Source organism: Hemitrygon akajei, chromosome 27 (genome assembly GCF_048418815.1).
Source record: "Hemitrygon akajei chromosome 27, sHemAka1.3, whole genome shotgun sequence".
Taxonomy (NCBI): domain Eukaryota; kingdom Metazoa; phylum Chordata; class Chondrichthyes; order Myliobatiformes; family Dasyatidae; genus Hemitrygon; species Hemitrygon akajei.
This window is the reverse complement of record NC_133150.1, coordinates 5,910,254-5,926,328: the sequence shown is the minus strand read 5'-3', so window position 1 is coordinate 5,926,328 and position 16,075 is coordinate 5,910,254. Positions and strand designations below refer to the sequence as shown.

Below are 16,075 nucleotides of genomic sequence, written 5' to 3'. Positions count from 1 at the left end.
GGAATCTGGGAAAGTAGCATCCTTGAAAATGGTGTCACAGGTAGATAGGATCATAAAGAAATCTTCTGGTACATTGGCCTTCATAAATTAAACTACTGAGTATAGGAGTTGGGATGTTATGTTGAAGTTGTATAAAACATTAGTGAGGCCTAATTTGGAGCATTTCTTCTCGCCTACCTAATGGAAAGATATCAATAAGAGCTTGGACCAGCAGCCAATTGGGACATCAGGTCCACTGCCCAAGTAAAGTGAGTTGCTACAACGAAAATGAGCTTTCAACAGCAATCAATTGGTGTTTGGGATCGAATAGCAAGAGCAAATTAAAGGAAGGCAGGGGCAAGTGCAGCGGCCATCATCTGAGTGGACAGAGTCAGAGTGGTTATTGTCAGGCTTCAGTCAGAGAAAGCAAAAGAAAGAAAAGTTCAAAGTCAAGTTTTTACCTCCTCTTCTTTATATCTGCTTAATTCAGACAGTACAGATGCCAGACAGGATAGCGGAATGTGCCTCTTGTGGGATGTGGAAAGGCAGGGAGATCTCCAGTGTCCCTGAAGACCACAACCGCAAGAGATGCATTCTGCTGCAGCTTCTAACCATTCACATTAAGTAGTTGGAGCTGGAACTGGATAAACTCCGGATCATTCAGAGACGAAGGGGGTCATGGATAGGACATACAGAGACAGAGTTTCAACCAAGATGCAGTACACAGGAAACTGGGTGACAGTCAGGAAGGGGTTAGGGAGCCAGCACAGAGTACCCCTGTGGCCATCACCCTTAACAACAGGTTAAGGACGAGCATAAGATTCCCAGATGGCACGTTGCCACCCAGGTGCCAGCATCCAGGATATCTTAGATTGAGTTCCAGCACAAATGGGAGGGTGAATTGCTTGAAGTTGTGGTCCATGTAGGTACCAATAATATGGGTAGGACAAGTGACAAGGTTCAGAGAGTTAGTTGCCAAGTTAAAGGCCAGGATCTCCAGGGTTGTGATCTCAGGAGTGAGGCCAGAACTAGGTAGATTGTACAGTTTAATATGCGGCTAAGGAGTTTGTGTAGGAAGGACGGCTTAAGAATCTTTGGATCATAGGGCTCTCTTCCAGGGCAGGTGGGACCTGTACAAATGGGACAGTGTGTATCTGAACTAGAGGGGGATTAATATCCCAGCAGGAAGGTTGTTAATGCTGCATGGTGAGGTTTAAGCTAGAGTTGCAGGGTGATGGGAACAAGAGTGCCAGAACAGTTTGCGAAGAGGTTGTGGAGGCAGATGTTGGTAAGACCTCAGACAAAGTTTGGAATCAAAAGATTGAGAATGGTGCAACCAGTGTCCTCTGCTGTCTATATTTCAATGCAAGGAGTATCGTAGGAAAGGCTAATAATAGCGCTGATGATGAGGGAGCTGGTTTGCAAATAGAGTGAAGAATATCTGCTATGTCCTTTATGTAATTCATCACCCCACTATTATTCCTAATACAGTCGGCCCTCCTTATCTGTGAATTCCGCATGCGCAAATTCAAACGAATGCAAATCGCGAAAACCCGGAAGTGCTCTTCCAGCACTCGTCGTTCGAGCATGTACAGACTTCATTGTCTTGTCATTATTCCCTAAACAATGCAGTATAACAACTATTTTACATAGCATTTACATTGTATTAGGTATTATAAGTAATCTAGCGATGATTTAAAGAATACGGGAGGAAGTGTATGGGTTATCATGGATCGAGATTGAAAAAAATCTGAAGTTCTCTTACTCAGTTAAGTCGGAACAGGATTATAGACAATAGACAATAGGTGCAGAAGTAGACCATTCGGCCCTTTGAGTCTGCACCGCCATTTTGAGATCATGGCTGATCATCTACTATCAATACCCCGTTCCTGCCTTGTCCCCATATCCCTTGATTCCCCGATCCATAAGATACCTATCTAGCTCCTTCTTGAAAGCATCCAGAGAATTGGCCTCCACTGCCTTCCGAGGCAGTGCATTCCAGACCCCCACAACTCTCTGGGAGAAGAAGTTTTTCCTTAACTCTGTCCTAAATGACCTACCCCTTATTCTCAAACCATGCCCTCTGGTACTGGACTCTCCCAGCATCTGGAACATACTTCCTGCCTCTATCTTGTCCAATCCCTTAATAATCTTACATGTTTCAATCAGATCCCCTCTCAATCTCCTTAATTCCAGATTGTACAAGCCCAGTCTCTCTAACCTCTCTGCATTAAGACAGTCCGGACATCCCAGGAATTAACCTCGTGAATCTACGCTGCACTTCCTCTACAGCCAGGATGTCCTTCCTTAACCCTGGAGACCAAAACTGTACACAATACTCCAGGTGTGGTCTCACCAGGGCCCTGTACAAATGCAAGAGGATTTCCTTGCTCTTGTACTCAATTCCCTTTGTAATAAAGGCCAACATTCCATTAGCCTTCTTCACTGCCTGCTGCACTTGCTCAATCACCTTCAGTGACTGATGAACAAGGACTCCTAGATCTCTTTGTATTTCTCCCTTACCTAACTCTACACCGTTCAGATAATAATCTGCCTTCCTGTTCTTACTCCCAAAGTGGATAACCTCACACTTATTCACATTAAACGTCATCTGCCAAGTATCTGCCTACTCACCCAGCCTATCCAAGTCACCCTGAATTCTCCTAACATCCTTATCACGTCACACTGCCACCCAGCTTAGTATCATCAGCAAACTTGCTGATGTTATTCTCAATGCCTTCATCTAAATCATTGACGTAAATCGTTATCAGCTGTGGTCCCAATACTGAGCCCTGTGGCACCCCACTAGTCACCACCTGCCATTCTGAGAAACACCCATTCACCGCTACCCTTTACTTTCTATCTGCCAACCAGTTTTCTATCCATGTCAATGTCTTCCCCCCAATGCCATGAGCTCTGATTTTACCCACCAATCTCCTATGTGGGACCTTAGCTGGCATTATTTAGCATCAGTTAAACATTTGTCTTAGAATATAGTATATATTTTACCTTTCTATGCATATAAAACGCTTAAGAACGTATGTTTCAGCGCTGAGCTTGGGAACGTCTTCCCGAGTTCAATCCAGTGACAGACCGCCATCGAGTGTGCTCTCCACTGTGCTGGGTTGATATAAGGATCAAAAACCCCAAACCCTAAAACCCAATAATTAAACCAGTGCGTTGCTTAGTAATAATTGTAGCTTTCATCGGGGCAGTGCCTTTCTCACTTTATCCATTAAAATTGTTCTGATCGTTGACCGACTGTAGCCTAACACTTTTCCAATGACCGATGGCGTTTCACCTCTTTCCAATCACTTTACTATTTCCACTTTATTTTCAATTGTGATCGTGATTATTTTCATGAACAGTGTTACGTACCCTTGTCACGTGACTGGGGTTGAAGTTATACTGGACATGAGGTAATGGTGGAGTGATGTCATTTTCCCGCCAGTAGAGGTCATGTGACAGGTTTTTTCTACAGGGTATAAAAGGAAGACCCACCCTGTCAGGTGGGGCAGTTCGTGGCTGGATTTGCCAAGATGACTTCATGTTACTGTGTGATTTAATGTGATGACGCAGTTTAGTTAAAAATGAAGTTTTATATAATGCCTAAAGTTTAAAAGGTCAGAGCCAACGGTTTCTTTGCTAAGGGAGAGTGAAGAAAAGTTTGGAAAATGGAGATCGAGAAGAATCGATTTTCGATGGATTGACTTCGACCTTGTTTGATCCTCATTCGGAAGGATTTCGTTGACTATTCTCGCTGTTGACCCCTGGGATGACCAGAAAGGGTTTGAGAATAGTGTGGAAGAGAGGTCAGTCACTTTAAGTTGTTATATTTAATAAAATTCGACGTGGGAGTTCGACGCTGGGAATCGAAGGACATCGACGTGGAAGAGAATTTAAATCGCTTTAAAAAGTCTCTCCTTTTAAAAGTACCGTGAGCTTTTGAACTGTCGGCATATCGTTCTCTGAACTGTTTTCATTCGGCAATTTGCTTTGGAGAACTGTTTTTTTTCAATACTACTTTAAAGACTGTTTGAGACTGCAAAGCTATTAAGAACTGTCTGACCAGCTGTCAGCAGCTGAGCTCGGACCATTGTTTGGGTTTGTTTACATTTGAAGGGGGTTTGTTATCAGTGTTTAATAAACGTGTTATTCGTTATAAAACCCCTTGCCTAACTCATCTATATTATTGTTGCCCGAATACGTAACAACAGAAACACTGCGGATTCAGATCTCTACTGCTGGGTCCTAACGTCCACCGCACTGAGACAGGTTAAGTAAGGTCTGGGGTTCCGCTGGGTCCTAGGATCCACCACATTGAGACAGGTTGAATAAGGGACTTGAGTATCCGCAAATTTTGGTATCCGCGAGGGGTCCTGGAACCAATCCATCGCAGATAAGGAGGGCCGACTGTACACTTAAATTCCTCCTTGACTTCTTTTATACTAAAGTATTGAAAAAAATCTCTTGGGGTCAATCTTAACATTATCAGCAATATCCTTCTCAAACTGCCTTTTGGCAATCTGAATTTCCCTTTTGCCTATAGTTCTCATATTTCCATATGCCCTATGGTTAATGTCATTACTATTCTTCCGTATTCCTTATATAGCTGTCTTTTCTTCAATAATTTTTATGTATGTCTTTATTTATCCATGTAGTTGATAGAGTTTTTTATTGCTTCTCCTGAACTTGGGTATGAACATTTCCTGCATTGTGTGTACTACCTCTTTGAATTGACTCCATTGTTCCTCAACTGTCTCAACATCAAACAGTTCCTTCCAGTTTACCTTCTGAAGTCTTAGCCACGTCTGCACAAACTTTACCCTTCTGTAATTCAATTTAGTCGCTTTGGTTTTTACTGATATATTCTCCCAAAAAACTTTGGAACTAACAATCGCTTGTTCCTGAGGCTCAACAACTTCCATACTTAAAATTCTATCCTGATTGTTACAGAATATCAAATCTAATCAGGCCTCTCATCATGTTGGGTCAAAAACAATCATTCAATAACACAAAGAATTCACATTCCTGTAAATCCATTAGTCACTGGTTCTCCCACTCAATATTTGGGAAATTAAAGTCTCCCATAACCTTCGGAACTTGTTTTTTTAATATTCTGAGAGAGTTGTTTACTAAAATCACTATCAGCATTAGGGAGTCTATAACATACACCCAATGTTATTTCCTTTATCCTTATAGCATTCAATTCTCACCCAGATATCTTCACAAAGTCTCGAATCATCCCCCATCACAGGCAGCCTCATGTTTAAATTCTCCTTAATGTATTTGACTACTCCTCCACCTTTATCAGATTATTTAAGCAATGAAGAGGGCAATTTCTTCAGTGACTGCTTTTTAAAAAAAATGGATGCTTAGACCTCATTTCAAGCTTTGATCATTGAACTGAAAGTTGAGGAGGTGCCAGAAGTTTCAATGGTCCCAAGAGTTAATATTCTAATGATGTTCTTTGGAGATAACAGCACATTCTTGACATCCAAAGCCAGACAAATGTTAGAAATACAACAAACCCCTGAAGGATTTTGCTGAAAGTGATAAATTTATAGTGGTCACAATGCATTAGTTCAAATTAACACCTGGCTGCATTTCTGTGAGCAAAGGTACTACAGAATTTATTATTGATATACAAGGATGCTACTGATTTTGTTAAAGTGTAGTATCTGTCATATATTACTCATCCAACAGCAGTAGTATATTAACTGGCAAGAAATGTGGCCCGTTACAGTAGTTACTGAGCCTGAAAAAGTAAAAAGAAACCAAAGCCATGCATTTTTTTTTGTAATTCAAATGGCGATAATCACCACGGGTAACAACTGAGAACAGCCATTAAATGAATCCAATTTAAAAGCAATAAAAATAACGTAAATAATTAATAAAACGCTTTCATCAAGCAAAACGTCTTGCTTGCACAGTTACCCACCTAACATTTCTCCCTCAGCACCAAGGTTCAAAATCACATGCTGCTTAAGAAGCACAGGGCGAGAGTGGGCAGTTGGTGGATGATTGCTAGAATCGTAGCCTTGCTAATTAAGAAAAATATTTCACTAGTGAGCAGTGTTATCATAGCTACAAGGAGACAGCAGGGACTTTATGACTAGAATGAAGAAACAAAGGTGAATTCAGAATTATTGGGAATTGCGTATACATCACTTGGTTCCAGCTCTGAAGTAACAGAATTAATGATAGAATAATCAAGAATTGGGCAATAGCAGAGTTGTTTTAATGGTGAATTTTAATTTTACACAGTCTGTAGATGAGCTCCCATCAGAAAGATATTTAATTTCAAGTGTTTAGGACAGTTTCTGCCACTGCATTCTGCAGACCATTAATTGGAAGCAGCCCACATTAAACCTGATAATCAGCTTACCGGTAGTTAGCAGTGCACAAACACCTTTCTCATGGTGATATTATGATACCACTCAAGGTAATAGTTGAAAGGAAAAACTGGAAAGAGGGCTACGCAGATTCCAGGTAAGGCTGATTTTCAGGCGCTGAAACTGTCAGTGCAACTTAGATGCATCTGTTTAGCAGAAGGTAACAGAAGGTGTTTAAAGTATCTGAATTGAATACAGAACAGTTTGTGTTTCAGGTGCATGAATTCAGCTTGCCACAAAAAGCAACCTAACAACTGCAGAAATTTAGAAAACATGCAAAATGGGAGCAGAGATCCCAGTGACAAAACAGAGATACTGAAAGGGAGCAGGCAAGGAACTTTGCAAGAAAATGCACAGAAATATTTTGGAAAGAGTTTGTTCAGGGAAGCGTTCAGAAGAAACAGGGGAATAATTTAAATTAGTAATTAGTAAATGAGCAATGAGGAAGTGGATTGCAAATTAGACAACCTCCAGAAAACAATATTGAAACAGAGATGGAGTACAATCAAACCACTGCTGGTAAAAACATATTCAATAATTGCACCCGGGTGAAAAATGCAAAGGACTCAATCATTAGATTTCAAGGTTTTAAAGAAGTCCATAATATTGCAGATGCAACCACTATATTCCCCACTCCCATGGTCGGTAAAGATGGGAGGGGGAGAAAGACCAAGGAATTATAGACTTATTAACCGATTAGCTGCTGCCTAAATATTAGTAGTGTCTCTAATTTAAACAGAACTACTGAATGCAATATTGACAGTGACCTTCATATATTTGCAAAAGACATGATGAGTTGACAAACAAAATAAAATTGAACCTGATTTGGTGACAATAAATTCAAAAAGGTATACTGATGCCATTCAGTTTGGCTTCAAGAAGGCAAACTCATTCCTAAAGAAATGAAACTCATTCCTAGGAGTCAACACTTGCCTGACTCACACGCATTGATCCATGGTCACCTCTGTCCCCTTAGTCTTAACACCTGCACCACCAACAAAATCATTAACAGCATCATCATCACCACCACCCACTCTTGCATCCCCATGTGGTCCTTGCGCTTTGCATGCTCTGCATTTGCATGGTACACAAAGTGAAGGCCTGTACCTTGGATATGGCCTCATTTTTATCCTGAATCTTTGGGCAAAATTGTGGTTTGTGGTATTTATTGCAGTATAGGATATGGTGGGAGGGCTCAGACAGAGAGAATTGAAAGATTTTGGATGCTGATGATCTATGGGAGAAGAGGGAAGCAGGCTGGCATATAAAGGTAGGAGTACACGGGTAGATGGTAAATCAAAAGGTTGTTATACAATAACGAGCATGTTGAAATTCCCCGAGGTAATCAAAGAAAATATTCAGAACAAGTAAATAAAACAAAATAAATCAGTGAAAGCTAGCCTTTATATAAATGATGATAAAAATATTACAACACAGCCATACAAAGCCCCCACGTCAGGTAGCTTCCGGAGTATTCCAAGTACATCTATTATTAAAGTATACAGTATACAACCCCGAGACTCACTCTCCCCCAGGCAGCTATGAAACTAAGAAACACCATGGAACCTGGACAAAGAAAACATTAAAAGGCACAACAAAAGAACAAACCGCGCAAACAGCAGAAAGCAAGGAAATGACACAGAATATTAAACATCAATGGGCAGAGTCCTCGAAACGGGGAGGGAGTGTTCAGTTCAGTTCAGTGCCGTTGTTTGTTGCCTGCAGGCCACAGAGTCACCCCATCAAATCGCACAAAAACAGAAAAAAAAGGAAGATTAGCCAGAAACACATGTAACATGAACTACAGAGTCTGCCAAAATGAGTCCCCTGCCACAAACTACACTGTTCTAACTTTACAGCGCAAAGATTCCTGCACCCTTCTCCGGCAGCAGCGAACAAGAGGGAGAAACGCGGACAGATGGCGTTGAACACCTGCTCACCTTCCACTCTCATCCTCATCGACTTCAACGATGCTCGGCACTTTAATCGGTGAGGGGTAATGGACCTGATCTTGGGTCCGTGCTCTGCCTTTAGGCTATACAGTCCACTCTCATGCTCGCCGGATTTCCCAAGAGCCAGATTGCCCAGTCAGCCCATGATCAAAATGTAAATTACAGGCTCCAATTGCAGGCAGTTTAGTAGTAGAAGCAGATTCATGAACTGTCTGCAGGATGTCACCATTGCTTGCTGGCACCATCTTGTTCCTGCTAATCTGGGCACGTCAGAAGTACACAGGGTGCAATAGAGATTTATAAGGAGGCCTTCCTACAAAGGTTAAATTAAGAGAGGAGAATAAACTGCCATTCTCTGTTGCTTAGAAAGATGAGAGCTTTTAAAGTAAAGTTTCCAGGGAGCTGACAAATGAAGAGAGGGAAATTATAGACACATGAACCCTTTGATACTGTAAAATGGGAACTCGGAATGCTACATCAGGGAGAATTGACTGCATTGAATTCTAGATACTGATGTAAACTGCTAAAAATTAAACAAGTCATCAAAGCGTTGTTTGATGTTAATGTGTTCAGAGTTAGTTAACTAGAGATTTACTAACCAGCAGTCTGCAACACTTATCATAACAAGCGTTTCAAAGAAGAATGAACAAAATAAAAGTGTAGTTGATGTTTAGGAGAAGCAACAAGAAGCTTTACTTTTGGCAGAATGAGTGGTGAGAAAAGAGACTCAGAAGAGATTCAGGGACTTGGAGCCAGGAGCATCAAGAGCAAAAGGAGAGCAAAATCACGGAGGCACGTGTGACAGAGAGTGGGGCAGAAGTGAGGAAGAAATTCAATCCAGCAGATATGTGAAGCTATAGAGGCACATATAAATATTATAAAGCATTTTAACATTGTCTGAAATTCCTCTCAAAGCTATAGCAGGATTCTGTTCCTGTAAACTGCTCATAACCCAGACAGACTGCAAGTCAGAAACGTGGCTACAAACAGAATTCCCAGGTGGTAGAAGGTGGCAGCCTCGCAACAGCCGGAAAATCCATCCCCTGGCCACCCAGTACGTATTTGAATGTACAGGTTGCACACAGGTCAGGCATTTGTAATGCGAGGGCCTGTAATGAACCCTTCGAGTTCTCTGCTCGTGCACTGTCAAATAGCAAAGGTTGCCTGGCTATTATCATTTTACATTTCTGTTGTGTCAAAGGTCAAAAGCACAGTGCAAACCAACAGCTCATACAATGACCATGACAACAATAAACATGAATTAATTTAATTCTAACAAATACAATTCACTTGCAGGAGCAAAATGTCTCAATGGTTCCAGTAATGGAAGAGAGAAAAAAAATCAAATAGAAGTCAAACCATCACAGGAAATTAAGAGGTAACAAGATTACCAGGGTGCTGCTAAAGATGTGAAAGTGGAGTAGTTTAGTTAGCCAATAGATTGATAACCAACAGTATACTAAAGAGATGAATGCACAGACAGCCAGTAGAGAACTGAGGAACACTGAAAGGCATGGCAGAAATCATCAGGACCACAAAAGATGTTTGAATTTAATAAATAAGACATTTTAAGATGTCATCGTATGGCACTTGTTGAACAACAAATTCAAAGCTCCAGATTCATAGGAGCTCTGGATTTAAATTCCATTTATTAACTCTTGGGCCAAAACAAAAACTGGAGTTAATAATGGTTAACCCAAGAGTACTAGATTTTTGGAAAATTTCATCTAGTCACTAGCTTACTCCATGGCAAAAATCTAATGTAATATATACAAAACTCCAGGCTCACAGTGTTAAACTAAATCACCTTCTGAAATCTGCCCATCAGTGTTAAGTTTCTTCATGAAGATGTACCCAGCTACATCAAACCTTCAAAACTCTCCACATAAATGTATGGAGATTCCTGCAAAAAAGAAAATGGGGAGTGTAACTAGGGCATAGAACTTGTGGGCTTCAGGGCATTCAATATCACTGTGAGAATGAATTCAACAACATCTGGCTACATAAAATTCCTCCTCATCCCTAGTCTAAAGGGACGATCTTGTATTCTGAACCTGTGCCCTCCTGGTCATGGACTCCCTCGCTTGAGGGAACACCCTCTCCATGTTCACATGATCTAGGCCTTTCAATATTCATAGTTTTCAATGAGATCCTCTCATTCTTCTAAACTGCAGCAGGTACAGACCCAGGGCCATTCAAACAGTCCTCAGGTATTAACCCTTTCATTCCCAGGATCATTGTTGTGAACTTCCTTTGGACACTCTTCAATGTCAGCATGTCCGTAGCTACAAAGCCATCAAATCTGTCATCCAAATCATTAACATATAACGAGAAAAGTAACAGACACAGTAGCAACCCCTGTGGAACACCACAAATCACCAGCAGCAAACCACAAAAGATCCGCTTTATTCACACTCATTGCCTCCTGCCAGTCAGCAATCTTCTGTCCGTACAAGCATCATTCCTGTAATACCATGGGCTCTTAGCTTGTTTAGCTAAGTACTGGAGAGTTTAACATCGGTAGCTGAGCGAAGGGCGCTGAGTAGGCTACGGTCAATTATGGATAACTCTGAACATCCTCTACATAGCACCATCCAGAGACAGAGAAGCAGTTTCAGCGACAGGTTACTATCGATGCAATGCTCCTCAGACAGGATGAAGAGGTCAATACTCCCCAATGCCATTAGGCTTTACAATTCTACCGCCAGGACTTAAGAACTTTTTAAAAGCTATTATTAATGCTTTTTGAGATAGTGATTTAGATGCATATCATATTCTTTACTGAGTTAAGTATTGTATGTAATTAGTTTTGCTACAACAAGTGTATGGGACATTGGAAAAAAGTTGAATTTCCCCATGGGGATGAATAAAGTATCTATCTATCTATCTATCTAGCAGCCTCATCTGTGGCGCAGGTCAAAGGCCTTCTGAAAATGCAAATTACACAACACCCATTGACTCTCCTTTATCTGTCATCTATCCTCATTATCTTAAAAGAAACCCAACAGATTTGGCAGGCAAGACTTCCCATCAGACTTCTGAGTTCTGCCCATCTTTATCTCCAAGTACCCAGAAACTTCATCCATAATAACATATCTTCCAACCACTGAAGTCAGGTTAACTGGCTTACAGTTTCCTGTCTTTTACCTCTCTCCTTTCCTAAAGGGTGGAGTGACATTTGTGATTTTCCAGTCCTCCAGCACCATTCCAGAATCTGGTGATTCTTGAAAGGTCACTATTAATTTCTCCATAATCTCTTCAACTACCTTTTCCAGAAGTCTGGGCTATAATCCATCTGGTCCAGTTGACTTAGCTACCTTCAGATTTTTCAGCGTCCCAAGCACCTTCTCCTTGTAATAATAACTACACTCACTTCTGTCCTCCAACACACTCAAGTTTCTGGCATACTGCTGGTGTCTTCCACAGTGAAGACTGAAGCAAAATACTTACCAATTTTATCCACTATTTCTCTGTCCCCCTTACTCTGTAGTAATTTTCTAGCAGTCTGATATCCATTCTTGCCCCTCTTTACGCATCTGAGAAAACATTTGCTCTTCTACTATTGACCAACTTACCTTCATATTTCATCTTTTCTCTTTTTGCTTTTTGTTTTGCTTTTTTTTTTAAAAAAAAGCTTCAGGTTCCCAATAATTTGTGCTAAACTTTGTCTTTTCTTGTGCTTTATGCTGTCTTTGACTTCCCTTGTCAGCCACTGTTGCCTCATCCTCCCTTTAGAATAACTACTTCTTTGGGATGGATCTATCCTGTACTTTCTGAATTGCTCCCAGTAATTCCAGCCATTACTGATTTGCCATCATCCCTGCTAGTGTCCTCTTCCAATCAACTTTGGCCAACTCTTCTCTCATTCCTCTGTAGTTCCCATTACTCTACTATAATACTAATATATCTGATTTTAGCGTCTTCCTCTCAAACTACATGGTGAATTGAGTGCAGAACAGAAGAATGTTTGCAAATGACTGCGCTAAGGTGCTCCGATGCACACATCACCAAAGTCTAGTAGGCAGGTACAGCAAGTCATCTAGGAGGCAAACAGTAAATTAATCTTCATCGCAAGGGACTTTAAGACAAAATAGGAAAGCATTGTTACAATTATACAGGGTTTTGGCAAGACCAGACCTTGGAGTAATGTCTGGGATTTTGGTGACATGTTAGTTTCCTTATTTAAGAAAGAATATGCTAGCAGCCAAGAAGAGATTCACTCAGCATTGAGACATTTCCAGCAAAGAGAAATTCAAATGAGAAGCCATAGTTACAACATTTGAGGGGGATAGTGTATAATTTAAAACAGGGGTGCATAGAAATTTATTCCTGCAGAGGGTGTAACTCTGAAACCTTCTACCAGATAGGTTGTGGAGGGACACAAGATCACAATTGGTATTTTAAGAGGAGATGGATAAATTTTCTGCAAAATTGATTAATTATGGCCACGTGGAACTGACACAAAAGAGGAGTCATGGCTTGGGGCAAATAGGCCAGAATCATATTAAATGGTGAGGAAAGCTTAATCTTGCTCTTATTCTCCTGTTTACTCATGTATCTCTGAATGATCCACAAGACCATAAGACATAGGAGCAGAATTAGGCTACTCAGGCCATCATGACTGATCCCAGATCCCATCAAACCCATACACCTGCCTTCCTTTGATGCCCTGACTGACTGGGAAATGATCAACTTCTGTTTTAAATATACTAATGGACTGGGCCTCCACCACAGTCTGTGGCAGAACATTCCACAGATTCACTACTCTCTGGCTAAAAAAAAATCCTTCTTACCTCCATTCTAAAAGGTCACACCTCAACTTTGAGGCTGTAACCTCTAGTTCTGGATACCCCCACCATAGGAAACATCCTCTCTACATCCACTCTATCTGGTCCTTTCAACATTCGGAAGGTTTCAACGAGATCGTCCTGCTGCAATTGCATTCCTTCCATGAATCTACCTACCCCAACACCCATCTTTGAATCATCTACAAACTTGCCTCAAAGCCATCAATTCCATATCCAAATCATGGACAAACAATGTGAAAAGTAGCGGTCCCAATACTGACCCCCGAGGAACACTACTAGTCACTGACAGCCAACCAGAAAAGACCTCTTTTAATTCCCACTCACTACCTCCTGCCTGTCAGCCATCCCTCATGCCAGTATCTTTCCTGTAATGCCATAGGAGTTTATCTTGTTAAGCAGCTTCATGCGTGACATCTTATGAAACTCCTCCTAAAAATCCAAGTAAATGACATCCACTGCTTCTCCTTTGTCCAACCTGCTTGTTACTTCCTCATTGTTAGCTTCACTCCAAATGAGGTAAGGACGGGTAAGTTCCTTTAATTAATTTAATTACCTTAGGAGTAGGTAATGGAGGTAGCAGTTAGGGCAGTTGAGTGCTCCGTTTGCAGTATGTGGGAAGTCATGGCGAGCACTATTGTCCCTGATGACTACACTTGTAAAAGGTGCACCCAGCTGCAGCTCCTAACAAACCATTAGGGAACTGGATGAACTTCGAATCATTCGGGAAGGCTGAGGCAGAAATAGACAGGAGTTACAGGGAGATAGTCACCCCTAAGAGTCAGGATTCAGGTAGCTGGGTGATTGTCAGGACAGGGAAGGGGAATAGACAGAAAGAGCAGAGCACCCCTGTGGCCATTCCCATCAATAATAAGTATACTGTTTTGGATACTGTTGATGGGGATGACCTACCAGGGACAAGTTGCAGTGGTTGCGTCTCTGGCACTGAGACTAGACCCGCAGCTCAGAAGGGAAGGAGGGAAAAGAGTAGAGCAGTAGTGATAGGGGATTCGATAGTTAGGGGGACAGATAAGAGGTTCTGTGGAAGAGATCGAGAATCCCGGATGGTCTGTTGCATCCCTGGTGCCAGGATCCACGATATATTGGATTGAGTTCTCAGTATTTTCAAGAGGGAGGGTGAGCAGCCAGATGTTGTGGTCCATGTAGGATCTCAGGATTACTACCTGTGCCATGTGCAGGCGGATTTAGAAATAGTAAGATAGCGCAGATCAACGCGTGGCTGAAGACATTGTGCAGGAGGGAGGGCTTCAGATTTTAAGATAATTGGGTAGTTTTCCAGGGAAGGTGGGACCTGTTCTGGTGGGACAGTTTATATCTAAACTGGAGGGGGACAAATATTCTTGCAGGTAGGTTTGCCAGAGAGGCTCCAGTGGATTTAAACTAGATACAAGGGGGGAGGGGAACCAGAGTGTAGGAACAGATGTATGGGAGAAGGAAGAAAAAGAAGATAGTAAAGTTGTTTGCACCGTCAGAGATAAACAGAGAGGAAGAGGTGGAGCATTTCTTAAATGCATTTATTTTAATGCTAGGAGCATTGTAAGAAAGGTGGATGAGCTTAGAGCATAGATTGATACCTGGAAATATGATGTTGTAGCTATTAGTGAAACATGGTTGCAGGAGGGGTGTGATTGGCAACTAAATATTCCTGGATTTTGTTGCTTCAGGTGTGATAGAATTGGAGGGACAAGAGGGGGAGGTGTTGCGTTGCTTGTCAGAGAAAATGTTACAGCGGTGCTCTGGCAGGATAGATTAGAGGGCTCATCTAAGGAGGCTATTTGGGTGGAATTGAGGAATGGGAAAGGTGTAGTAACACTTATAGGGGTGTATTATAGACCACCTAATGGGGAGCGAGAATTTGAGGAGCACATTTGTAAGGACATAGCAGATATTTGTAGTAAGCACAAGGTTGTGATTATGGAAGATTTTAATTTTCTACACTTAGACTGGGAAGCCCAATCTGTAAAAGGGCTGGATGGTTTGGAGTTTGTAAAATGTGTGCAGGATAGTTTTTTGCAGCAACACATAGAGGTACCAACTAGAGAAGGGGCAGTGTTGGATCTCCTGTTAGGGAATGAAATAGGTCAGGTGACAGAGATATGTGTTGGGGAGCACTTCGGGTCCAGTGATCACAATGCTATTAGTTTCAATATAATTATGGAGAAGGATAGGTCTGGACCCAGGATTGAGATTTTTGATTGGAGAAAGGCTAACTTTGAGGAGATGCGAAAGGATTTAGAAGGAGTGGATTGGGACGATTTGTTTTATGGGAAGGATGTAATAGAGAAATGGAGGTCATTTAAAGGTGACATTTTGAGGGAACAGAATCTTTATGTTCTTGTTAGGTTGAAAGGAAAGGTTAAAAGTTTGAGAGAGCCATGGTTTTCAAGGGATATTGGAAACAGTTCAGAAAAAGAGAGAGATCTACAATAAATATAGGTAGCATGGAGTAAATGAGGTGCTTGAGGAATATAAAGAATGTAAAAAGAAATTAGAAAAGCTAAAAGATGATAAGAGGTTGCTTTGGCAAGTAAGGTGAAAATAAATCCAAAGGGTTTCTACAGTTATATTAATTGCAAAAGGATAGTGAGGGATAAAATTGGTCCCTTAGAGAATCAGAGTGGACAGCAATGTGTGGAGCCAAAAGAGATGGGAGAGATTTTGAACAATTTCTTTTCATCGGTATTCACGAAGGAGAAGGATATTGAATTGTGTAAGGTAAGGGAAACAAGTAGGGAAGTTCTGGAAACTATGATGATTAAAGAAGAGGAAATACTGGCACTTTTAAAGAATATAAAAGTGGATAAGTCTCCAGGTCCTGACAGGATAATCCCTAGGACCTTGAGGGAAGTTAGTGTAGAAATAGCAGGGACTCTGACAGAAATATTTCAAATGTCATTAGAAACGGGGATGGTGCCGGAGGATT

The 16,075-nt window shown here is 41.3% G+C and overlaps 1 protein-coding gene across 9 annotated transcripts in view; it reads right to left on the bottom strand.

The window, feature by feature from the left end:
• pacsin1b (protein kinase C and casein kinase substrate in neurons 1b) overlaps positions 1-16,075 on the bottom strand; it is a 370,145-nt gene that overhangs the window by 98,850 nt on the left and 255,220 nt on the right. The window contains exon 2 of one of the 9 annotated variants that reach the window (XM_073030304.1): positions 10,134-10,229. The exons of the other annotated variants lie outside the window; for them this stretch is intronic. Coding sequence (XP_072886405.1) covers positions 10,134-10,151 — 18 coding nt within the window. The 5' untranslated portion in view covers positions 10,152-10,229. The remainder of the gene's footprint in view (positions 1-10,133; positions 10,230-16,075) is intronic. 9 annotated transcript variants of the gene reach the window in all.